General features: G+C 50.9%; 1 protein-coding gene and 1 long non-coding RNA gene across 2 annotated transcripts in view; both read left to right on the top strand.

Moving 5' to 3' along the window:
* ppfia1 (PTPRF interacting protein alpha 1) overlaps positions 1 to 24,503 on the top strand; it is a 97,182-nt gene that overhangs the window by 19,833 nt on the left and 52,846 nt on the right. The window contains exons 3-8 of the mRNA XM_052502042.1: positions 13,769 to 13,870; positions 15,111 to 15,275; positions 15,369 to 15,443; positions 20,480 to 20,581; positions 20,829 to 21,050; positions 21,453 to 21,599. Of these exons, the coding sequence (XP_052358002.1) occupies positions 13,769 to 13,870; positions 15,111 to 15,275; positions 15,369 to 15,443; positions 20,480 to 20,581; positions 20,829 to 21,050; positions 21,453 to 21,599 (813 nt within the window). The remainder of the gene's footprint in view (positions 1 to 13,768; positions 13,871 to 15,110; positions 15,276 to 15,368; positions 15,444 to 20,479; positions 20,582 to 20,828; positions 21,051 to 21,452; positions 21,600 to 24,503) is intronic.
* Positions 21,612 to 23,097, top strand: LOC127918817 (uncharacterized). Its single transcript, XR_008100907.1, has 4 exons — positions 21,612 to 21,790; positions 21,869 to 21,907; positions 22,103 to 22,141; positions 22,220 to 23,097. It is a non-coding gene; the product is annotated as an uncharacterized LOC127918817 (long non-coding RNA).

A 24,503-nucleotide genomic window follows, 5' to 3' on the forward strand; every position in this document is an offset into this window, starting at 1 on the left:
CACCTCCTGACAGACGGGACGACCCGCGGTAGAGGACTCACCTCCTGACAGACGGGACGACCCGCGGTAGAGGACTCACCTCCCGACAGACGGGACGACCCGCGGTAGAGGACTCACCTCCCGACAGACGAGACGACCCGCGGTAGAGGACTCACCTCCCGACAGACGAGACGACCCGCGGTAGAGGACTCACCTCCCGACAGACGGGACGACCCGCGGTAGAGGACTCACCTCCCGACAGACGGGACGACCCGCGGTAGAGGACTCACCTCCCGACAGACGAGACGACCCGCGGTAGAGGACTCGCCTCCCGACAGACGAGACGACCCGCGGTAGAGGACTCGCCTCCCGACAGACGAGACGACCCGCGGTAGAGGACTCGCCTCCCGACAGACGAGACGACCCGCGGTAGAGGACTCGCCTCCCGACAGACGAGACGACCCGCGGTAACATCACACCCTCTCTGTTACCCATCGGACATCTGCCCAGCGAACACAGAGGCTGCTCCATTTCATTCAAATGGGTGTATGCACGTGCTCCACCTTACATATTTAATAGAGGTGTGTGTGTGTGTGTGTGTGTGTACATGCTGTTCCAGAGCCAGTACTGTTCTTTCTTCAGACAAACGTGCGTCTATTTGCACAATGTCTCTTGTTTACATTCACTTGGAAATGTCCAATCCTATCAAACATGACATCCGGTAGATCCCCCTCTCTCTCTCTCTCTCATTGTGTACAAAGCATTAGGAACACCTGCTCTTTCCATGACATAGACTGACCAGGTGAAAGATACGATCCCTTATTGATGTCACCTGTTAAATCCACTTCAATCAGTGTAGATGAAGGGAGGAGACGGGTTAAAGAAGGATTTTTAAGCCTGGAGACATGGATTGTGTAAATGTGCCATTCAGTGAATATGTATATTTAGTGTTTCTCTCCTCTCCTCCCGGTCTCTCCTCACCGTCTCTCTCTCTCTCTCTCTCTCTCTCTCTCTCTCTCGCTCGCTCGCTCCCTCCCTCCCCCCCATCTCTCTGACAGAGGTTGTGGTGTAAACATCTAAGTGATGTAAAGTGAGTTTACCTCTGTGTTTAAACAAACAGAGCTGCTCCCTGTCTCTGTCTGACGCATCACAGACAGACCCATATGGTGGTGTGTTTTTCATGACTACTGTCTACACTGTTTGGGATTACACAGACCTGTTAATGAGGACTGTTTGGGTTTACACAGACCTGTTAATGAGGACTGTTTGGCTTTACACAGACCTGTTAATGAGGACTGTTTGGGTTTACACAGACCTGTTAATGAGGACTGTTTGGGTTTACACAGACCTGTTAATGAGGACTGTTTGGCTTTACACAGACCTGTTAATGAGGACTGTTTGGGTTTACACAGACCTGTTAATGAGGACTGTTTGGCTTTACACAGACCTGTTAATGAGGACTGTTTGGATTTACACAGACCTGTTAATGAGGACTGTTCTGTTTGGCTTTACACAGACCTGTTAATGAGGACTGTTCTGTTTGGCTTTACACAGAACTGTTAACGAGGTCTCTCTCTGAAGTGTCCTTCTGGAATGAGGGAGTGAGCTGTCATACTGGAATGAATGTTGGGGCTACTGAGTGGGGCAGCAGTCTAAGGCACTGCTCAGTGCTGAGAGGCATCACTACAGACACCCAGGTTCGAATCCAGGCTGTTTCACAACCAGCTGTGATTGGGAGTCCCATAGGGCGGAGCACAATTGGTCCAGCGTCATCTGGGTTTGGCCGGTCGAGGCCGTCAATTGTAAATAATGATTTATTCTTAGCTGACTTGCCTAGTTAAATAAAGGTAACATGAGAGGAGGAGGGAGCTGTTATACTGGAATGAGAGAAGGGGAGGGAGCCGTCATGCTGGAGGGAGGGAGCCGTCATGCTGGAGGGAGGGAGCCCGTCATGCTGGAGGGAGGGAGCCCGTCATGCTGGAGGGAGGGAGCCGTCATGCTGGAGGGAGGGAGCCGTCATGCTGGAGGGAGGGAGCCGTCATGCTGGAGGGAGGGAGCCGTCATGCTGGAGGGAGGGAGCCGTCATGCTGGAGGGAGGGAGGCCGTCATGCTGGAGGGGGGGAGCCGTCATGCTGGAGGGAGGGAGGGAGCCGTCATGCTGGAGGGAGGGAGGGAGCCGTCATGCTGGAGGGAGGGAGGGAGGGAGGGAGCCGTCATGCTGGAGGGAGGGAGGGAGCCGTCATGCTGGAGGGAGGGAGGGAGCCGTCATGCTGGAGGGAGGGAGGGGGAGCCGTCATGCCGTCATGCTGGGAGGGAGGGAGGGAGCCGTCATGCTGGAGGGAGGGAGGGAGGGAGGGAGCCGTCATGCTGGAGGGGGAGGTCATGCTGGAGGGAGGGGGAGCCGTCATGCTGGAGGGAGGGAGGGAGCCGTCATGCTGGAGGGAGGGAGGGAGGGAGCCGTCATGCTGGAGGGAGGGAGGGAGGGAGCCGTCATGCTGGAGGGAGGGAGGGAGGGAGCCGTCATGCTGGAGGGAGGGAGGGAGGGAGCCGTCATGCTGGAGGGAGGGAGGGAGGGAGCCGTCATGCTGGAGGGAGGGAGCCGTCATGCTGGAGGGAGGGAGCCGTCATGCTGGAGGGAGGGAGGGAGCCGTCATGCTGGAGGGGGAGGGAGGGAGCCGTCATGCTGGGGGAGGGAGCCGTCATGCTGGAGGGAGGGGAGCCGTCATGCTGGAGGGAGGGAGGGAGGGAGCCGTCATGCTGGAGGGGAGGGGGAGGGAGCCGTCATGCTGGAGGGAGGGAGGGAGGGAGCCGTCATGCTGGAGGGAGGGAGGGAGGGAGCCGTCATGCTGGAGGGAGGGAGGGAGGGAGCCGTCATGCTGGAGGGAGCCGTCATGCGGGAGGGAGGGAGGGAGCCGTCATGCTGGAGGGAGGGAGGGAGCCGTCATGCTGGAGGGAGGGAGGGAGTCATGCTGTCATGCTGGAGGGAGGGAGGGAGGGAGCCGTCATGCTGGAGGGAGGGAGGGAGCCGTCATGCTGGAGGGAGGGAGGGAGCCGTCATGCTGGAGGGAGGGAGGGAGCCGTCATGCTGGAGGGAGGGAGGGAGCCGTCATGCGGGGAGGGATGGGAGGGAGCCGTCATGCTGGAGGGGGAGGGAGGGAGCCGTCATGCTGGAGGGAGGGAGGGAGCCGTCATGCTGGAGGGAGGGAGGGAGCCGTCATGCTGGAGGGAGGGAGGGAGCCGTCATGCTGGAGGGAGGGAGGGAGCCGTCATGCTGGAGGGAGGGAGCCGTCATGCTGGAGGGAGGGAGGGAGCCGTCATGCTGGAGGGAGGGAGGGAGGGAGCCGTCATGCTGGAGGGAGGGAGGGAGCCGTCATGCTGGAGGGAGGGAGGGAGCCGTCATGCTGGAGGGAGGGAGGGAGCCGTCATGCTGGAGGGAGGGAGGGAGCCGTCATGCTGGAGGGAGGGGGAGCCGTCATGCTGGAAGGGAGGGAGGGGGTCATGGGAGGGGGAGCAGTCATGCTGGAGGGAGGGAGGGGAGCCGTCATGCTGGAGGGAGGGAGGGAGCCGTCATGCTGGAGGGAGGGAGGGAGGGAGCCGTCATGCTGGAGGGAGGGAGGGAGGGAGCCGTCATGCTGGAGGGAGGGAGGGAGCCGTCATGCTGGAGGGAGGGAGGGAGCCGTCATGCTGGAGGGAGGGAGGGAGCCGTCATGCTGGAGGGAGGGAGGGAGCCGTCATGCTGGAGGGAGGGAGGGAGCCGTCATGCTGGAGGGAGGGAGGGAGCCGTCATGCTGGAGGGCGGGAGGGAGCCGTCATGCTGGAAGGAGGGAGGGAGGGAGCAGTCATGCTGGGGGGGAGGGAGCCGTCATGCTGGAAGGAGGGAGGGAGGGAGCCGTCATGCTGGAGGGAGGGAGGGAGGGAGCCGTCATGCTGGAGGGAGGGAGGGAGGGAGCCGTCATGCTGGAGGGAGGGAGGGAGGGAGCCGTCATGCTGGAGGGAGGGAGGGAGGGAGCCGGCATGCGGGAGGGAGGGAGGGAGGGAGCCGTCATGCTGGAGGGAGGGAGGGAGGGAGCCGTCATGCTGGAGGGAGGGAGGGAGGGAGCCGTCATGCTGGAGGGAGGGAGGGAGGGAGCCGTCATGCTGGAGGGAGGGAGGGAGCCGTCATGCTGGAGGGAGGGAGGGAGCCGTCATGCTGGAGGGAGGGAGCCGTCATGCTGGAGGGAGGGAGGGAGGGAGCCGTCATGCTGGAGGGAGGGAGGGAGCCGTCATGCTGGAGGGAGGGAGGGAGGGAGGGAGGGAGCCGTCATGCTGGAGGGAGGGAGCCGTCATGCGGGAGGGAGGGAGGGAGCCGTCATGCTGGAGGGAGGGAGGGAGCCGTCATGCTGGAGGGAGGGAGGGAGCCGTCATGCTGGAGGGAGGGAGGGAGCCGTCATGCTGGAGGGAGGGAGGGAGCCGTCATGCGGGAGGGAGGGAGGGAGCCGTCATGCTGGAGGGAGGGAAGGAGGCAGACAAGATGCCTTCCTACGCTGGTGGTGTCCCACAGCAGCAAATACAGGTTTCTGTTAATACATAACAGTTTTCTGTGTTCATTTATCCCACCAGATGTCCTATCTAGACTGTAATACCAGGAGGACAACAGGTCGCCTAGCGGTCAGAGCATTGACCAAGTTATCCAAAGGTCGCGGAGACACCAGGCGCGCGGAGACACCAGGCGCGCGGAGACACCCGGCGCACTCAGTTAGACACCCACACACATCACACTCTCAACATATATTCTAGGAAGCCGTGCTGACAGGCGTAAGATAAATGATCTCCAGTGGTATTTTTCTCTCCCCCCGAAGCGCTAGGTCAGAAATGAAAAGGAGAGCATTCAGCTGTGCTTTTGTCCCACTCTGCTCTCAGGCCTCTTAGTTCTGCAGTGATGGATGGACAGTGGACAGACAGACACGCTGCTTATCAGTTGAGCCCACATTCGGCCGTTACCACGGGGCCCTTAGCCTAGATAGACTTGTGTGTTAAACATTAAAGCATGTCTGACCGAAGCCTTTTGTGCCTTTGGTGATGTAGAAAAGAGAAAAGCTTCCCTCGGTGTCCGGTTTGGTCACATGTCTTTAGTACAGAGAGGAGAGAGACACACAGGGGCACCACAGAGGCGCAAAAGAAAGCGACACAGAGGTTGCAGATTTATTTTCATAGTTTGTGACATTTTGAAAATGTAGTGTTTTAAAGTGCCAGGATTTCATACTCAATTTTGTTTTTCATCTAGTTTGATTCGCCGCACGCTGGGGCGGCAGGGTAGCCTAGTGGTTAGAGCGTTGGACTAGTAACCGGAAGGTTGCAAGTTCAAATCCCCGAGCTGACAAGGTACAAATCTGTCGTTCTGCCCCTGAACAGGCAGTTAACCCACTGTTCCTAGGTCGTCAATTGAAAATAAGAATTTGTTCTTAACTGACTTGCCTAGTTAAATAAAGGTTAATAAAAAAAAAACGCTATTGAGGAAGGGAATCTTGTTTCGAGACCGCGTGTTTGACGACAACTGATAATTAGCTAATTATTAGAGAAGGGGGCGGGGCTGGATAAAAATGAAACAAGGCAACATTTGATGATGCCTTACTGAAGATGCAACAAAAGGAATGAAATGTAATCCGATTACTTTTACGAGTAACTAGCAAGATCATGTATTACTTTTCAACACTTGGTAATACATTAATAGTTACTTTTGAAGTAAGGTGTGCGTTATTTTTAGAATCATAACCCGATCGGGCGAGCGTTTTCATGATCCGATCTCAACTTGTTTCCTCATTTAACCAGAACTGGCGGCGTGAGAGAGAGATTTTGAATGAAAAGCCAGCTAACCTGTACAGCTGTTTGTCCTCCAGTATATATGGCTAATTCAGCAGCCCAGATGACAGTGCAGTACACTAGACTAGCACAGGAAAGCAGCGCCACAGATTAATGGAAGAACTAGTGTTCAGACCTGAGTTAGTAAGCAGCCTATCAGATGGAAGGAGGAACCAGTGATCAGACCTGAGTTAGTAACCAGCCTATCAGATGGAAGGAGGAACCAGTGATCAGACCGAAGGAGGAACCAGTGATCAGACCTGAGTTAGTAACTAGCCTATCAGATGGAAGGAGGAACCAGTGATCAGACCTGAGTTAGTAACTAGCCTATCAGATGGAAGGAGGAACCAGTGATCAGACCTGAGTTAGTAACCAGCCTATCAGATGGGAGGAGGAACCAGTGATCAGACCTGAGTTAGTAACCAGCCTATCAGGTGGAAGGAGGAACCAGTGATCAGACCTGAGTTAGTAACCAGCCTATCAGATGGAAGGAGGAACCAGTGATCAGACCTGAGTTAGTAACCAGCCTATCAGATGGAAGGAGGAACCAGTGATCAGACCTGAGTTAGTAACTAGCCTATCAGATGGAAGGAGGAACCAGTGATCAGACCTGAGTTAGTAACCAGCCTATCAGATGGAAGAAGGAACCAGTGATCAGACCTGAGTTAGTAACCAGCCTATCAGATGGGAGGAGGAACCAGTGATCAGACCTGAGTTAGTAACTAGCCTATCAGATGGAAGGAGGAACCAGTGATCAGACCTGAGTTAGTAACCAGCCTATCAGATGGGAGGAGGAACCAGTGATCAGACCTGAGTTAGTAACCAGCCTATCAGATGGAAGGAGGAACCAGTGATCAGACCTGAGTTAGTAACCAGCCTATCAGATGGAAGGAGAAACCAGTGATCAGACCTGAGTTAGTAACCAGCCTATCAGATGGAAGGAGGAACCAGTGATCAGACCTGAGTTAGTAACCAGCCTATCAGATGGAAGGAGGAACCAGTGATCAGACCTGAGTTAGTAACCAGCCTATCAGATGGAAGGAGGAACCAGTGATCAGACCTGAGTTAGTAACCAGCCTATCAGATGGAAGGAGGAACCAGTGATCAGACCTGAGTTAGTAACCAGCCTATCAGATGGAAGGAGGAACCAGTGATCAGACCTGAGTTAGGAACCAGCCTATCAGATGGAAGGAGGAACCAGTGATCAGACCTGAGTTAGGAACCAGCCTATCTTTGGTAGAGCAAGTTCTCTCTCTCTCCTGTCTCTCTCTCTCTCTCTTCTGTCTCTCTCTTCTGTCTCTCTCTCTCTCTCTCTCTCTCTCTCTGTCTCTCGCGACTCTCTGTCTCTCTCTCTCTCTCTGTCTCAGACCCTCTGACAGTCCAAAACGTTTAGATATTTTTTTTTCAGGAAAATAACGCCCGCTCCCTTCGACATGCAAAGTAATATTACAAAGTAACGAGTTACTTTTGTTAAATGTACCGAGTAATATGTAATATATTAGTTTCCAGGTAACTAACCCCAACACTGATTGTCAGTATGGGAGAGCCTAGTATGTTGATATTTGTTGCTTACTCTTCTGCTAAACATTATGTGCTAAATAGTATGTTGTACGATTAGTTAACGGCTGCATACATTTCTACTAAATAGTATGTTGTATGGTTAGTACACAGTATTTGGTTTTTGGTTAGTAGTAGACAAGACAGATTTCAGACAGACAGTGATGAGAAGAGACAGAGAGATAAAGGGAGACCAAGAAGGAGAGTGTGGGTAAATGGAAGGAAAGGAGAGAGTATGCAGGACAGGCTGTACTGAAGTAGCCAGACAGGCAAGGTCTCTCTCTCTCCTGTCTCTCTCTCTCTTCTGTCTCTCTCTTCTGTCTCGCTCCCTCTCTCTCTCTTCTGTCTCTCTCTTCTGTCTCTGTCTCTCTGTCTCTCTGTCTCTCTGTCTCTCTGTCTCTCTGTCTCTCTGTCTCTCTGTCTCTCTGTCTCTCTGTCTCTCTGTCTCTCTGTCTCTCTGTCTCTCTGTCTCTCTGTCTCACTCACTCACTCACTCACTCACTCACTCACTCACTCACTCACTCACTCACTCACTCACTCACTCGCGGCTGGTTGTACATCAGACTCTGCTCTGGAATTCAGGAATTCAACATTCCAACTCCCCACATAATGACCCCTTTGCCTGCCTCCTTCTCCTCCCTCACTGGCTAAAGGACGGGCCCTTATGCAATGGTCAGGCCAATCAAAAACTCCCATGGTCTCTCGTGTGGAATCGGTGCCAGTCTCCAAAGTAGATCAATATATAAGAGAGGGAAAGAAGACGGCTTCCTCAGGCCGTGGTGTGTGTGTGTGTTTACGTGAGTGTGTGTGTTTACGTGAGTGTGTGTGTTTACGTGAGTGTGTGTGTTTACGTGAGTGTGTGTGTTTACGTGAGTGTGTGTGTTTACGTCAGTGTGTGTGTTTACGTGAGTGTGTGTGTTTACGTGAGTGTGTGTGTTTACGTGAGTGTGTGTGTTTACGTGAGTGTGTGTGTTTACGTGAGTGTGTGTGTTTACGTGAGTGTGTGTGTGTTTACGTGAGTGTGTGTGTGTTTACGTGAGTGTGTGTGTGTTTACGTGAGTGTGTGTGTGTTTACGTGAGTGTGTGTGTGTTTACGTGTGTGTGTGTGTGTTTACGTGAGTGTGTGTGTTTACGTGAGTGTGTGTGTTTACGTGTGTGTGTGTTTACGTGTGTGTGTGTTTACGTGAGTGTGTGTGTGTTTACGTGAGTGTGTGTGTGTTTACGTGAGTGTGTGTGTGTTTACGTGAGTGTGTGTGTATGTGTTTACGTGAGTGTGTCCGCAAAAAAGGCCTGGATATTCAGGGAACCAAACATCAGGATGGTTCATTCTGTCGGCACAACCATCACGGGATCTGTTAAGGACTGTGGGTGTGTTGGTGGGTGGGTGGGTTGGTGTGGGTGTGTGGGTGTGTTGGTGTGGGTGGGTTGGTTGGTGGGTGTGGGTGTGTGGGTGGGTGGGTGGGTTGGTGGGTGGGTGGGTGTGGGTGTGTTGGTGTGGGTGGGTTGGTGTGGGTGGGTGGGTGGGTGGGTGTGTGTGGTGTGTTGTTGTGGGTGGGTGGGTTGGTGGTGGGTGGGTGGGTTGGTGTGTGTGTGGGTTGGTGGGTTGGTGGGTGGGTTGGTGTTGGTGTGGGTGGGTGGGTGGGTGGGTGGGTGTGTGGGTGTGTTGGTGTGGGTGGGTGGGTGTGTGGGTTGGTGGGTGGGTGGGTGGGTGGGTGTGGGTGGGTGTGGGTGGGTGGGTGGGTGGTGTGTGGGTGGGTGGGTGCGTGGGTGGGTGGGTTGGTGGGTGTGTGGGGTGGGTGTGGGTGTGTTGGTGTGGGTGGGTGTGTGTGGTGGGTTGGTGGGTGGGTGGGTGGGTTGGGTGGGTGGGTGGGTGGGTGTGGGTGTGTTGGTGTGGGTGGGTGGGTGTGGGTGGGTGTGTTGGTGTGGGTGGGTGTGTGTGTGGGTTGGTGGGTGTGTGGGTGGGTTGGTGGTATAGGGCGAGAGTCTCGAGTTGGTAAACTGCATGTAGTCTTAATGCATGGTGACTGTTGATTGAATGGATGATTGAAGAGTGGAGGGAGACTTTGGAATATGAAGGCAAAGGAAAGGTGTCTCCTGTCCTCTCTCTTCTCCTGTCCTCTCTCTCTTCTACTGTCCTCTCTCTCTTCTACTGTCCTCTCTCTCTTCTCCTGTCCTCTCTCTTCTACTGTCCTCTCTCTCTTCTACTGTCCTCTCTCTCTTCTCCTGTCCTCTCTCTCTTCTACTGTCCTCTCTCTTCTACTGTCCTCTCTCTCTTCTACTGTCCTCTCTCTCTTCTTCTGTCCTCTCTCCTACTGTCCTCTCTCTCTTCTACTGTCCTCTCTCTCTTCTACTGTCCTCTCTCTCTTCTACTGTCCCTCTCTCTTCTCTGTCCTCTCTGTCTTCTCTGTCTTCTACTCTCTCTCTTCTACTGTCTCTCTCTCTTCTACTGTCCTCTCTCTCTTCTACTGTCCTCTCTCTCTTCTACTGTCCTCTCTCTTCTACTCTCTCTCTTCTACTGTCCTCTCTCTCTTCTACTGTCCTCTCTCTCTTCTACTGTCCTCTCTCTCTTCTACTGTCCAGGAGTTTCTGTCTCTCTCTTCTACTGTCCTCTCTCTCTTCTACTGTCTCTCTCTCTTCTACTGTCCTCTGTCTTTACTGTCTCTCTCTCTCTTCTACTGTCCTCTCTCTCTTCTACTGTCCTCTCTCTCTTCTACTGTCCTCTCTCTCTTCTACTGTCCTCTCTCTCTTCTACTGTCCTCTCTCTCTTCTACTGTCCTCTCTCTCTTCTACTGTCCTCTCTCTCTTCTACTGTCCTCTCTCTCTTCTACTGTCCTCTCTCTCTTCTACTGTCCTCTCTCTCTTCTACTGTCCTCTCTCTCTTCTACTGTCCTCTCTCTCTTCTACTGTCCTCTCTCTCTTCTACTGTCCTCTCTCTCCTCTCCTGTCCTCTCTCTCTTCTACTGTCCTCTCTCTCTTCTACTGTCCTCTCTCTTCTCCTGTCCTCTCTCTTCTCCTGTCCTCTCTCTTCTCCTGTCCTCTTCTACTGTCCTCTCTCTCTTCTACTGTCCTCTCTCTCTTCTACTGTCCTCTCTCTCTTCTACTGTCCTCTCTCTCTTCTACTGTCCTCTCTCTCTTCTACTGCCCTCTCTCTCTTCTACTGTCCTCTCTCTTCTACTGTCCTCTCTCTCTTCTACTGTCCTCTCTCTCTTCTACTGTCCTCTCTCTCTTCTACTGTCTCTCTCTCTTCTACTGTCCTCTCTCTCCTTCTCCTGTCTCTCTCTACTGTCCTGTCTCTCTCTTCTACTGTCCTCTCTCTCTTCTACTGTCTCTCTCTCTTCTACTGTCCTCTCTCTTCTCCTGTCCTCTCTCTTCTCCTGTCCTCTTCTCCTGTCCTCTTCTACTGTCCTCTCTCTCTTCTACTGTCCTCTCTCTCTTCTACTGTCCTCTCTCTCCTGTCCTGTCCTCTCTCTTCTACTGTCCTCTCTCTCTCTTCTCCTGTCCTCTCTCTTCTACTGTCCTCTCTCTCTTCTACTGTCCTCTCTCTCTTCTACTGTCCCCTCTCTCTTCTACTGTCCTCTCTCTCCTACTGTCCTCTCTCTCTTCTACTGTCCTCTCTCTCTTCTACTGTCCTCTCTCTCTTCTACTGTCCTCTCTCTCTTCTACTGTCCTCTCTCTCCTGTCCTGTCCTCTCTCTTCTACTGTCCTCTCTCTCTCTTCTCCTGTCCTCTCTCTCTCTTCTACTGTCTCTCTCTCTCTTCTACTGTCCTCTCTCTCTCTTCTACTGTCCTCTCTCTCTCTTCTACTGTCCTCTCTCTCTCTTCTACTGTCCTCTCTCTCTCTTCTACTGTCTCTCTCTCTCTTCTACTGTCCTCTCTCTCTCTTCTACTGTCCTCTCTCTCTCTTCTACTGTCCTCTCTCTCTTCTACTGTCCTCTCTCTCTTCTACTGTCCTCTCTCTCTTCTACTGTCCTCTCTCTCTTCTACTGTCCTCTCTCTATCTGTCCTCCTTTACTGTCCCCTCCATCTCCATCTGTCCTCCTCTACTGTCCCCTCTCCATCTGTCCTCATCTCCTGATAGTTGTAGTCAGTGTGTGCTGCTCTTACTGTGGTTGTGTCCACCTGGTCCTCTGAGAGATGGAGAACTCGACCTCTCTGAATAGATATATTATAATCTTAGTGACGGAACGTACTCTGAAACCCCAGTTGTATTTTTCAGTCACATTCGTGAAACAGTGGTAATACTCGTTCAATACTTCAATCGTATTTTTGATTAAATTCTCACATGAACATACAGCTTAATTTTTTTCTTTGCACCTTAAGTTACTTTCAGGAAGTGTGTAGTTGCCCTACCTGTTGACTGTCAGGAAGTGTGTAGTTGCCCTACCTGTTGACTGTCAGGAAGTGTGTAGTTGCCCTACCTGTTGACTGTCAGGAAGTGTGTAGTTGCCCTACCTGTTGACTGTCAGGAAGTGTGTAGTTGCCCTACCTGTTGACTGTTGGGAAGTGTGTAGTTTCCCTACCTGTTGACTGTCAGGAAGTGTGTAGTTGCCCTACCTGTTGACTGTCGGGATGTGTGTAGTTGCCCTACCTGTTGACTGTTAGGAAGTGTGTAGTTGCCCAACCTGTTGACTGTCAGGAAGTGTGTAGTTGCCCAACCTGTTGACAGTCAGGAAGTGTGTAGTTGCCCAACCTGTTGACTGTCAGGAAGTGTGTTGCTGTCTCTCTAACGTTGTGATAATGTGTTGTTGTCCAGGAGTTTGCTGTCTCTCTAACGTTGTGATAATGTGTTGTTGTCCAGGAGTTTGCTGTCTCTCTAGCGTTGTGTTGTTGTTGTCCAGGAGTTTGCTGTCTCTCTAACGTTGTGTTAATGTGTTGTTGTCCAGGAGTTTGCTGTCTCTCTAACGTTGTGAAAATGTGTTGTTGTCCAGGAGTTTGCTGTCTCTCTAGCGTTGTGTTAATGTGTTGTTGTCCAGGAGTTTGCTGTCTCTCTAGCGTTGTGATAATGTGTTGTTGTCCAGGAGTTTGCTGTCTCTCTAACGTTGTGATAATGTGTTGTTGTCTAGGAGTTTGCTGTCTCTCTAACGTTGTGATAATGTGTTGTTGTTGTCCAGGAGTTTGCTGTCTCTCTAACGTTGTGATAATGTGTTGTTGTCCAGGAGTTTGCTGTCTCTCTAACGTTGTGTTGTTGTTGTCCAGGAGTTTGCTGTCTCTCTAACGTTGTGTTGTTGTGTTGTTGTTGTCCAGGAGTTTGCTGTCTCTCTAACGTTGTGATAATGTGTTGTTGTCCAGGAGTTTGCTGTCTCTCTAACGTTGTGTTAATGTGTTGTTGTCCAGGAGTTTGCTGTCTCTCTAACGTTGTGATAATGTGTTGTTGTCCAGGAGTTTGCTGTCTCTCTAACGTTGTGATAATGTGTTGTTGTCCAGGAGTTTGCTGTCTCTCTAACGTTGTGATAATGTGTTGTTGTCCAGGAGTTTGCTGTCTCTCTAACGTTGTGATAATGTGTTGTTGTCCAGGAGTTTGCTGTCTCTCTAGCGTTGTGATAATGTGTTGTTGTCCAGGAGTTTGCTGTCTCTCTAACATTGTGATAATGTGTTGTTGTCCAGGAGTTTGCTGTCTCTCTAACGTTGTGTTAATGTGTTGTTGTCCAGGAGTTTGCTGTCTCTCTAACGTTGTGATAATGTGTTGTTGTCCAGGAGTTTGCTGTCTCTCTAACGTTGTGATAATGTGTTGTTGTCCAGGAGTTTGCTGTCTCTCTAACATTGTGATAATGTGTTGTTGTCCAGGAGTTTGCTGTCTCTCTAACGTTGTGATAATGTGTTGTTGTCCAGGAGTTTGCTGTCTCTCTAACGTTGTGTTAATGTGTTGTTGTCCAGGAGTTTGCTGTCTCTCTAACGTTGTGATAATTGTTGTCCAGGAGTTTGCTGTCTCTCTAACGTTGTGTTGTTGTCCAGGAGTTTGCTGTCTCTCTAACGTGTTGTTGTCCAGGAGTTTGCTGTCTCTCTAACGTGTTGTTGTCCAGGAGTTTGCTGTCTCTCTAACGTGTTGTTGTCCAGGAGTTTGCTGTCTCTCTAACGTGTTGTTGTCCAGGAGTTTGCTGTCTCTCTAACGTGTTGTTGTCCAGGAGTTTGCTGTCTCTCTAGCGTTGTGTTAATGTGTTGTTGTCCAGGAGTTTGCTGTCTCTCTAACGTTGTGATAATGTGTTGTTGTCCAGGAGTTTGCTGTCTCTCTAACGTTGTGATAATGTGTTGTTGTTTTCCAGGAGTTTGCTGTCTCTCTAACGTTGTGTTAATGTGTTGTTGTCCAGGAGTTTGCTGTCTCTCTAACGTTGTGATAATGTGTTGTTGTCCAGGAGTTTGCTGTCTCTCTAACGTTGTGATAATGTGTTGTTGTCTAGGAGTTTGCTGCGCTGACCAAGGAGGTGAATGTGTGTCGAGAGCATTTGATGGAGAGGGAGGAGGAGATCGCTGAGCTCAAGGCTGAGAGGAACAACACACGGGTCAGTCTCTCACACACACACACACACACACACACACACACACACACACACACACACACACACACACACACACACACACAGTCCCCTTCCAGTCCCTAGCATAGTCCATTAACAGTGTCAGACCCACACTGGTTTGACCTGTGAGTATTCGTTTGTGTTTTAGTGTATTTACAAGTGTTTTTAAGAGAGGGCCTGATCTTTGTTCTGAGGATTAGGTCACCCCTAATGAGTGGTTGACAGAGCACCCACCCTCCCAGGTCACAGCGCAGACAGCCATAGGATAATTCCCCTGTCTGTCACTTCTCTGCTCAGGCCTAGTGGCAGATGTGCGGCTCTAACTGGTTAATCCACCTGCCAGTCCAGTTGAAATGAGCAGAGTCTGGGTCAGTCTGATTAGGAACGATGGACACTGACTGGGGAGAGGAGGGAGGGGGAGGAATTAGAGAGGGGAGGGGGAGGAATTAGAGAGGGGAGGGAGGAGGAATTGAAATAGGGGGAGGGAAGGTGGGAGGTGGAGGAGAGGGGATGGAGGGTAGAGTATGGGATGGAGGGTAGAATATGGGATGGAGGGTAGAATATGGGATGGAGGGTAGAATATGGGATGGAGGGTAGAATATTGGAGGGAGGGTAGAATATTGGAGGGAGGGTAGAATATTGGAGGGAGGGTAGAATATTGGAGGGAGGGTAGAATATTGGAGGGAGGGTAGAATATGGGAGGGAGGGTAGAATATTGGAGGGAGGGTAGAATATGGGAGGGAGGGAGGATGGAGGGTAGAATATGGGAGGGAGGGAGGATGGAGGGTAGAATATGGGAGGGAGGGAGGATGGAGGGTAGAATATGGGAGGGAGGGAGGGAGGGTAGAATATGGGAGGGAGGGAGGATGGAGGGTAGAATATGGGAGGGAGGGAGGATGGAGGGTAGAATATGGGAGGAATGGGGTAGAGGGGGAGATTAAGGGATGAGTCTGGGCTTTGTCAGCCTGCAGCTGTGATGGGACCCCCCTGAGCTGCTCAACCACATGGGATTGAGCACAACACACACTCGTGTGTAAACATGTCTGTACTATTTCACAATCGTGTGTGTGTGTGTGTGTGTGTGTGTGTGTGTGTGTGTGTGTGTGTGTGTGTGTGTGTGTGTGTGTAACAAGCTGTTTGAAACTTGTGTGTTCTGTGATGACCGTAGCTTCTCCTGGAACGTGTGTGTGTGTAACATCTGATGTGTGTTCTGTGATGACCGTAGCTTCTCCTGGAGCATCTGGAGTGTCTGGTGTCTCGTCATGAACGCAGTCTGAGGATGACTGTGGTGAAGAGGCAGGCCCAGTCTCCTGCCGGGGTCTCCAGCGAGGTAGAGGTCCTCAAGGCACTTAAGTCCCTGTTCGAACACCACAAAGCCCTGGACGAGAAGGTTGGTAGGGGGGAGCCTGCTAATCTCTTCTTTTGTAGAGATGTAATGGCAAGTGTGTAAAATGATGGAGACTAATAACTGTCTGTTTTCCAGGTCAGGGAGAGACTGCGTGTGGCTTTAGAAAGATGCAGCCAACTGGAAGAACAGCTCACATCACAACACAAAGAGGTAAGCCTCATCGGACCATCCTGTGGTGACCCTGTAGTAACCCTGTGGTGACCCTGTAGTGACCCTGTGGTGACCCTGTGTATATACTATTGGGACGAGCAATGTCGGAGTGGCATAGACAAATACAGTAGGCTACTATACAATATATTCCTATGGGTAAAGCAGTATGTAAACATTATTAACGTGACCAGTGATTCCATGTCTATGAATATTGGGCAGCAGCCTCTAAGGTGCAGTGTTGAGTAACCAAGTGGTAGCCGGCTAGTGATGGCTATTTAACAGTCTGTTGGCCTCCACCCTCTTGAGAGCCCTGCGGTAGCAGGCGGTGATACAGCCCGACAGGATGCTCTTAATTGTGCATCTGTAAAAGTTTTTGTGAGGGTTTTAGGTGTCAAGACAAATTTCTTCAGCCTCCTGAGGTTGAAGAGGCGCTGTTGCGCGTTCTTCACCACACTGTCTGTGTGGGTGGACCATTTCAGGATGTCAGTGACGAAGTCCGAGGAACTTGAAGCTTTATAACTTCTCCACTGCCGAAGATGTGGAGTGGGGTGTGCTCCCTCTGCTGTTTCCTGAAGTCCACAATCAGCTCCTTAGTTTTGTTGAGGGAGAGGTTACCTGGTACCACACTCCGAGCCCTGACCTCCTCCCTGTCGGCTGTCTCATCGTTGTTGGTAATCAAGCCTACTACCGTTGTGTCGTCTGCAAACTTGAGGATTGAGTTGCAGGGGTGCTTGGCCACGCAGTTATGGGAGTACAGGAGGGGGCTGAGCATACGCCCTTGTGGGGCCCCAGTGTTGAGGTTCAGCGAAGAGGTGTTGTTTCTTATCATCACCATCTAAGGGCGACCCGTCAGGAAGTCCAGCACTCAGTTGCACATGGAGGGGTTCAGTCCCAGGACCCTGAGCTTAGTGATGAGCTTGGAGGGTACTATGGTATTGAAGGCTGAGCTATAGTCTATGAACAGCATTCTTACATAGGTATTCTTCTTGTCCAGATAGGATAGGGCAGTGTGCAGTGCGATGGCGATTGCATCGTCTGTGGATCTATTGGGGGCGGTATGCAAATTGAAGAGAGTCTAGGGTGTCTGGTAAGGTAGAGGTGATGTGATCCTTAACTAGCCCCAAGCCTTAGTTCAGGTACCTTTTGCTTTCTTGGGTACAGGAGCAATGGTGGACATCTTGAAGTAAGTGGGGACAGCAGACTGGGAAAGGGAGAGATTTAATATGTCCGTAAACACTCCAGCCAGCTGGTCTGCGCATGCTCTGAGGTCGCGGCTAGTGGGGGCGGCAGCCTTGCGAGGGCTAACAAGCTTAAATGTCTTACTCGTGTCGGCGACGGAGAACGAGACCCTACATTCCTTGGAAGCGGGCCACGATGGTGGCACTGTGTTATCCTCAAAGAGGGCCACGATGGTGGCACTGTGTTATCCTCAAAGCGGGCCGTGTTGGTGGCACTGTGTTATCCTCAAAGAGGGCCACGATGGTGGCACTGTGTTATCCTCAAAGAGGGCCACGATGGTGGCACTGTGTTATCCTCAAAGAGGGCCACGATGGTGGCACTGTGTTATCCTCAAAGAGGGCCACGATGGTGGCACTGTGTTATCCTCAAAGAGGGCCACGATGGTGGCACTGTGTTATCCTCAAAGAGGGCCACGATGGTGGCACTGTGTTATCCTCAAAGAGGGCCACGATGGTGGCACTGTGTTATCCTCAAAGCGGGCCGTGTTGGTGGCACTGTGTTATCCTCAAAGAGGGCCACGATGGTGGCACTGTGTTATCCTCAAAGAGGGCCACGATGGTGGCACTGTGTTATCCTCAAAGAGGGCCACGATGGTGGCACTGTGTTATCCTCAAAGAGGGCCACGATGGTGGCACTGTGTTATCCTCAAAGAGGGCCACGATGGTGGCACTGTGTTATCCTCAAAGCGGGCCGTGTTGGTGGCACTGTGTTATCCTCAAAGAGGGCCACGATGGTGGCACTGTGTTATCCTCAAAGAGGGCCACGATGGTGGCACTGTGTTATCCTCAAAGAGGGCCACGATGGTGGCACTGTGTTATCCTCAAAGAGGGCCACGATGGTGGCACTGTGTTATCCTCAAAGAGGGCCACGATGGTGGCACTGTGTTATCCTCAAAGAGGGCCACGATGGTGGCACTGTGTTATCCTCAAAGCGGGCCACGATGGTGGCACTGTGTTATCCTCAAAGCGGGCCGTGTTGGTGGCACTGTGTTATCCTCAAAGAGGGCCACGATGGTGGCACTGTGTTATCCTCAAAGCGGGCCGCGATGGTGGCACTGTGTTATCCTCAAAGCGGGCCGCGATGGTGGCACTGTGTTATCCTCAAAGCGGGTGAAGAAGCTGTTTGTCTTTTCTGAGGAGCGAGACGTCGGTGTCTAGGCGACGTGGCTGGTCTTCCCTTTGTAATCTGTTGATTGTCTGTCGACCCTGACACATCCATCTCATGTCTGATCCGTTGAATTGCGACTCCACTTTGTCTCTGTACTGACGTTTTGCCTGTTTGTTTGCCTCGTGGAGGGATTCAACCATGTTCCCAGTCAACTTGCCTGTGGCGACTCACTCTCGCCCGACAATCAGCAAATCGTATCCATGACAACAGTCCTCACTCGTTTTCCCGGGGGAATAAAAAAACAATCCATCTTGAATGACTATGGACCTTAATTCATCATTCCCATGTTTAAGACGTGGATAAAGAAGAATAGGCTTTGTATGGTGATTACACAGTATCTGTGATGTTGTCTAGTGATTACACAGTATCTGTAATGTATGGTGATTACACAGTATCTGTGATGTATGGTGATTACACAGTATCTGTGATGTATGGTGATTACACAGTATCTGTGATGTATGGTGATTACACAGTATCTGTGATGTATGGTGATTACACAGTATCTGTGATGTTGTCTAGTGACTACACAGTATCTGTGATGTTGTCTAGTGACTACACAGTATCTGTAATGTTGTCTAGTGATGACACAGTATCTGTAATGTTGTCTAGTGATTACACAGTATCTGTGATGTTGTCTAGTGATTACACAGTATCTGTGATGTTATACTGTCTAGTGATTACACAGTATCTGTGATGTTATACTGTCTAGTGATTACACCGTATCTGTAATGTTCCACTGTACACAGATACAGCTGTTGTAGGGACATGAGTCACACATTGATATGAGACTTATTAACTGAGAGCCCGATACTGGGACTCCACGAGTGGACGTATACACACACAGAATGCACAGAGCTCTCAGAGGAGATGATTCGTGAATGGGATTAAAATGGACAAAAGGGCTCGAGGATCATGGGAAAGTGGACTAGATTTCTCTCCTGTCCTCTACATCTCTCCTTTGATTCCCTTCGTCTCAAGAGAGTAGGGAATTAGCCTAGCAGTACACACACACACACACACACACACTTCTCTTACGCTTCTCCTTGTGTGTGTCCGCCTGCATGAATGTGTGCGAGTTGGGCATTTAACAGACACTATTATCCAAAGGGACTTCGTCATGTGTGAATGTGTTTTACGTGCTGCAGGTCCCGGGAATCAAACCCACTACCCTGGAGTTGCAAGCTCTACGTTCTGACCTGTGAAAGATGGGGAGAGCGTGTCTCCCTGGCAGTGGAGGGATATATGCGTTTGTGTGGTTGGTCCCTGACCGGGGGCCGGCAGCACTAGAATAGCTGTGGTCAGGCTCACAGCCCAAGCTGGACTCTTCCCTGGTGCTTCAGTTCACTCACTGTTTTTAAAATGGTGGCCAGACAACACACACAAGTACACACACACACCAGGGGAGGCTGCTGAGGGGAGGACGGCTCATATTAAAGTCTGGAACTGAGCGAATGGAATGGCATCAAAGTCAAGGAAACCATGGAAACCATGTGTTTGATATATTTGACACCATTCCACGGATTCCGCTCCAGCCATTACCACGAGCCTGTCCTCCCCAATTAAGGTGCCACCAACCTCCTGTGATACCCGCCACAGCTCAGCTGTACGTTTCAGTAGGAATCTTCTCTTGCCTCCAAAGCAATTGTGTGTGTGTGTGTGTGTGTGTGTGTGTGTGTGTGTGTGTGTGTGTTTACCTTTTAATGTCAGAGAGGGTCATCTGTATATGGGGATTTGACAAAGTGGGATCAATGAATGAGTTAGCCTGCTAACTTTGAGAAGACTTCCGATCCGACTGTGGAGTCCCTTATACCCAGACTACACCGCTCGCATCGCGTGCGCGAGTGTTACAAAATAAATGTAGAAATCTATATTATTCCATTATTGGACACACACTGCTCGCGCGCGCCAATGAGCATCTGCGTTGCCAAGGGCTAAAATAGAAGTCAATTCTATTTGTGACGCAGATCGCGCTGCAAGTCCTGCCTCCCCCATCTCCTCATTGGTTTATAGCAGGTACCCACGTGCCATCTCATTGGTTATACCCATGTGGGTGACTGAAAGACGAACGAGGTCGGTGGCGGTAATGCACCTAATTTAGGAAAGATGCCAATCGCTATATAAAGTCCAGAGAAGAAAAAGCCTAGAAGGAGGAGAGATGACTAGAAAGGATTCGGTTGACCGTTTTTATGTGTGGATTAATTGTCGGCGTAGAGGACCTTGTGCATTTCAGGTAAAATAACAACTCAATGTTTATATCCCAGGACAAATTAGCAAGCAACAGCAAGCTAGCTAGCTAAATTACCATAAATGTTTAATGCTTTTCGACCTGTCCCCAAATTCATGTAATTGGTTCAGAGTTTGTTTTGATATTTTAACCTGCGTGTCGTGATCGTGTTTGATGTGGGGGGGCAAAATACATTTATGCACGATGGCTCAGCCGGTTTGTGTTCCGTGGTAGGAGTTTCTTTAACATGAACCCTTAGTTTTTTCTAATCATTAATGATGTGCTGCTGTTAGTGTCTGGGTTCTGTTTTGTTTTTTATTGGGTATTTATTGGTCTTCTATGTATTGGCTGGTCCAATCAAATGTCCCCATTTTGGGGTATTTAATGAAGTACTATCTTCTCCTAGATGTCTTACCTGAGAGAGCAGAACATCCAGAAGAGGTCGCTAGGCGATGGAATGGAAGGGCTCAACCACAACTCTGAAAACACCCCAAGCACAAACGGCAAGGTAGGAAACCTTTTATCCAGAGAGACTTAGTCAGTGCATTTAAATAAGGACGATAGAACAACCACAAGCCTCCAAGGCCGCGTCCTGCAGCATTTAATATCTACTGTCCTCTCCCAACTAGTCCCTAGTGGTCGTCAGATGGCTCTCTGAGCTAGGAGGAGGTCCAGGGGAAGGGTCAGGGGTTATAGGTCATGTCCTAGTTATTTCTGTCTATCTTTAAGGAACCTAAACTCTGTCTTGTCCCTAGCGGTCGTCAGATGGCTCTATGAGCCAGGAGGAGGACCAGGGGAAGGTGGGAGAGCTGCAGGAGGTGGTGGCGAGACAGACGTCAGACCTGGGGCAGATGATGGAGCGCATGGCGGCCACGGCGGGACGCATCAGCGAGCTGGAGGAGGACCTGGACACGGCACGCAAGGACCTCATCAAGAGTGAAGACGTGAACACACGCCTGCAGAGAGACATACGAGAGGTATGTACTGGATGTTAACGTTACTAACACGCCTGCAGAGAGACATACGAGAGGTATGTACTGGATGTTAACGTTACTAACACGCCCACAGAGAGACATACGAGAGGTATGTACTGGGTGTTAACGTTACTAACGCCTGCAGAGAGACATACGAGAGGTATGTACTGGATGGTAACGTTACTAACGCCTGCAGAGAGACATACGAGAGGTATGTACTGGATGTTAACGTTACTAACGCCTGCAGAGAGACATACGAGAGGTATGTACTGGATGGTAATGTTACTAACGCCTGCAGAGAGACAGATGTGTTTTTATGTAAGGTTTGTGTAATGGTGTGTATGTATACGGGTGATAGTGTGTGTGTGCTAAACATATCCGTCTCTCTCTCTCTGCCCCGTCTAGTCTATGGCCCAGAAGGAGGACATAGAGGAGCGTATCGTCACCCTGGAGAAGAGGTACTTGGCAGCGCAGCGAGAGGCCACCTCCGTACATGACCTCAACGATAAGCTGGAGAACGAAGTGGCCAACAAGGAGTCCCTGTTCCGACAGGTCAGTACACACACACACACACACACACACACACACACACACATCGAACCAACAGTCATACTGTACACAGAGACTATACTAGCCCACCAGTAAGGAGGCCTACAGTATCTCAGGTCTACAGCCCACCAGTAAGGAAGCCTACAGTATCTCAGGTCTACAGCCTACCAGTAAGGAAGCCTACAGTATCTCAGGTCTACAGCCTGCCAGTAAGGAAGCCTACAGTATCTCAGGTCTACAGCCCACCAGTAAGGAAGCCTACAGTATCTCAGGTCTACAGCCTACCAGTAAGGAAGCCTACAGTATCTCAGGTCTACAGCCCGCCAGTAAGGAAGCCTACAGTATCTCAGGTCTACAGCCCGCCAGTAAGGAAGCCTACAGTATCTCAGGTCTACAGCCCGCCAGTAAGGAAGCCTACAGTATCTCAGTTCTACAGCCCGCCAGTAAGGAAGCCTACAGTATCTCAGGTCTACAGCCCACCAGTAAGGAAGCCTACAGTATCTCAGGTCTACAGCCTACCAGTAAGGAAGCCTACAGTATCTCAGGTCTACAGCCCACCAGTAAGGAAGCCTACAGTATCTCAGGTCTACAGCCCACCAGTAAGGAAGCCTACAGTATCTCAGGTCTACAGCCTACCAGTAAGGAAGCCTACAGTATCTCAGGTCTACAGCCTACCAGTAAGGAAGCCTACAGTATCTCAGGTCTACAGCCTACCAGTAAGGAAGCCTACAGTATCTCAGGTCTACAGCCCACCAGTAAGGAAGCCTACAGTATCTCCGGTCTACAGCCCACCAGTAAGGAAGCCTACAGTATCTCAGGTCTACAGCCCACCAGTAAGGAAGCCTATAGTATCTCAGGTCTACAGCCCACCAGTAAGAAAGCCTCAGTTGAGTTTTCCCACAGGGGTTTTTCAAGTGTGTGTGTGTGTGTTTGTATTTGGGGGGTTAGTGTGATTGTCGGCTCTTTCCGACAGCAGGAAGAGCCTGCGGGGTCCTGGACCCCTTCTCATGCATTCACAGACTGCCGAACGCAGCAGGCACTGAATCAGACGCCTCGGACACATTCACTTCTCTCTCTGTTTTCTCTCTGGTTTGCCTGCTCTTCTCTTGTATGTCCTCTTCCCCTCCCTTCTGTTTTCTTTCTTGCCTCGATCTCTTCTCTCTTTTTCTAATCTCTATTGGTGGTTTCTCTTTTATTCTGGGCCTCCATGCTGCCAGAACTGGGCCAGCACTCTGCTGGAGGGGAGAGGAGGGAGGGAGACGGCTAACAGAGAAAATAGCTAGCCTTGTTATAGCAGGGAGATTACATCCAGATTGGAGTTTATCAAGTCATCCACCAGGCCAACAAGACGGTACCTAAACACTGTGTATCATCCCCCAGGCCAACAAGACGGTACCTAAACACTGTATCATCCCCCAGGCCAACAAGACGGTACCTGAACACTGTGTATCATCCCCCAGGCCAACAAGACGGTACCTAAACACTGTGTATCATCCCCCAGGCCAACAAGACGGTACCTAAACACTGTGTATCATCCCCCAGGCCAACAAGACGGTACCTAAACACTGTGTATCATCCCCAGGCCAACAAGACGGTACCTAAACACTGTGTATCATCCCCCAGGCCAACAAGACGGTACCTAAACACTGTGTATCATCCCCCAGGCCAACAAGACCGTACCTAAACACTGTGTATCATCCCCCAGGCCAACAAGACCGTACCTAAACACTGTATCATCCCCCAGGCCAACAAGACGGTACCTAAACACTGTGTATCATCCCCAAGGCCAACAAGACGGTACCTAAACACTGTATCATCCCCCAGGCCAACAAGACTGTACCTAAACACTGTGTATCATCCCCCAGGCCAACAAGACGGTACCTAAACACTGTGTATCATCCCCCAGGCCAACAAGACTGTACCAAAACACTGTGTATCATCCCCCAGGCCAACAAGACAGTACCTAAACACTGTATCATCCCCCAGGCCAACAAGACGGTACCTAAACACTGTGTATCATCCCCCAGGCCAACAAGACAGTACCTAAACACTGTATCATCCCCCAGGCCAACAAGACTGTACCTAAACACTGTATCATCCCCCAGGCCAACAAGACGGTACCAAAACACTGTGTATCATCCCCCAGGCCAACAAGACAGTACCTAAACACTGTATCATCCCCCAGGCCAACAAGACGGTACCTAAACACTGTATCATCCCCCAGGCCAACAAGACGGTACCTAAACACTGTGTATCATCCCCCAGGCCAACAAGACGGTACCTAAACACTGTGTATCATCCCCCAGGCCAACAAGACGGTACCTAAACACTGTGTATCATCCCCCAGGCCAACAAGACGGTACCTAAACACTGTGTATCATCCCCCAGGCCAACAAGACTGTACCTAAACACTGTGTATCATCCCCCAGGCCAACAAGATGGTACCTAAACACTGTGTATCATCCCCCAGGCCAACAAGACGGTACCTAAACACTGTATCATCCCCCAGGCCAACAAGACGGTACCTGAACACTGTGTATCATCCCCCAGGCCAACAAGACGGTACCTAAACACTGTGTATCATCCCCCAGGCCAACAAGACAGTACCTAAACACTGTATCATCCCCCAGGCAAACAAGACGGTACCTAAATACTGTGTATCATCCCCCAGGCCAACAAGACGGTACCTAAACACTGTGTATCATCCCCCAGGCCAACAAGACTGTACCAAAACACTGTGTATCATCCCCCAGGCCAACAAGACAGTACCTAAACACTGTGTATCATCCCCCAGGCCAACAAGACGGTACCTAAACACTGTGTATCATCCCCCAGGCCAACAAGACAGTACCTAAACACTGTGTATCATCCCCCAGGCCAACAAGACGGTACCTAAACACTGTATCA

Source organism: Oncorhynchus keta, unplaced genomic scaffold (assembly GCF_023373465.1).
Source record: "Oncorhynchus keta strain PuntledgeMale-10-30-2019 unplaced genomic scaffold, Oket_V2 Un_contig_1495_pilon_pilon, whole genome shotgun sequence".
In the NCBI taxonomy this organism is placed as follows: Eukaryota; Metazoa; Chordata; class Actinopteri; order Salmoniformes; family Salmonidae; genus Oncorhynchus; species Oncorhynchus keta.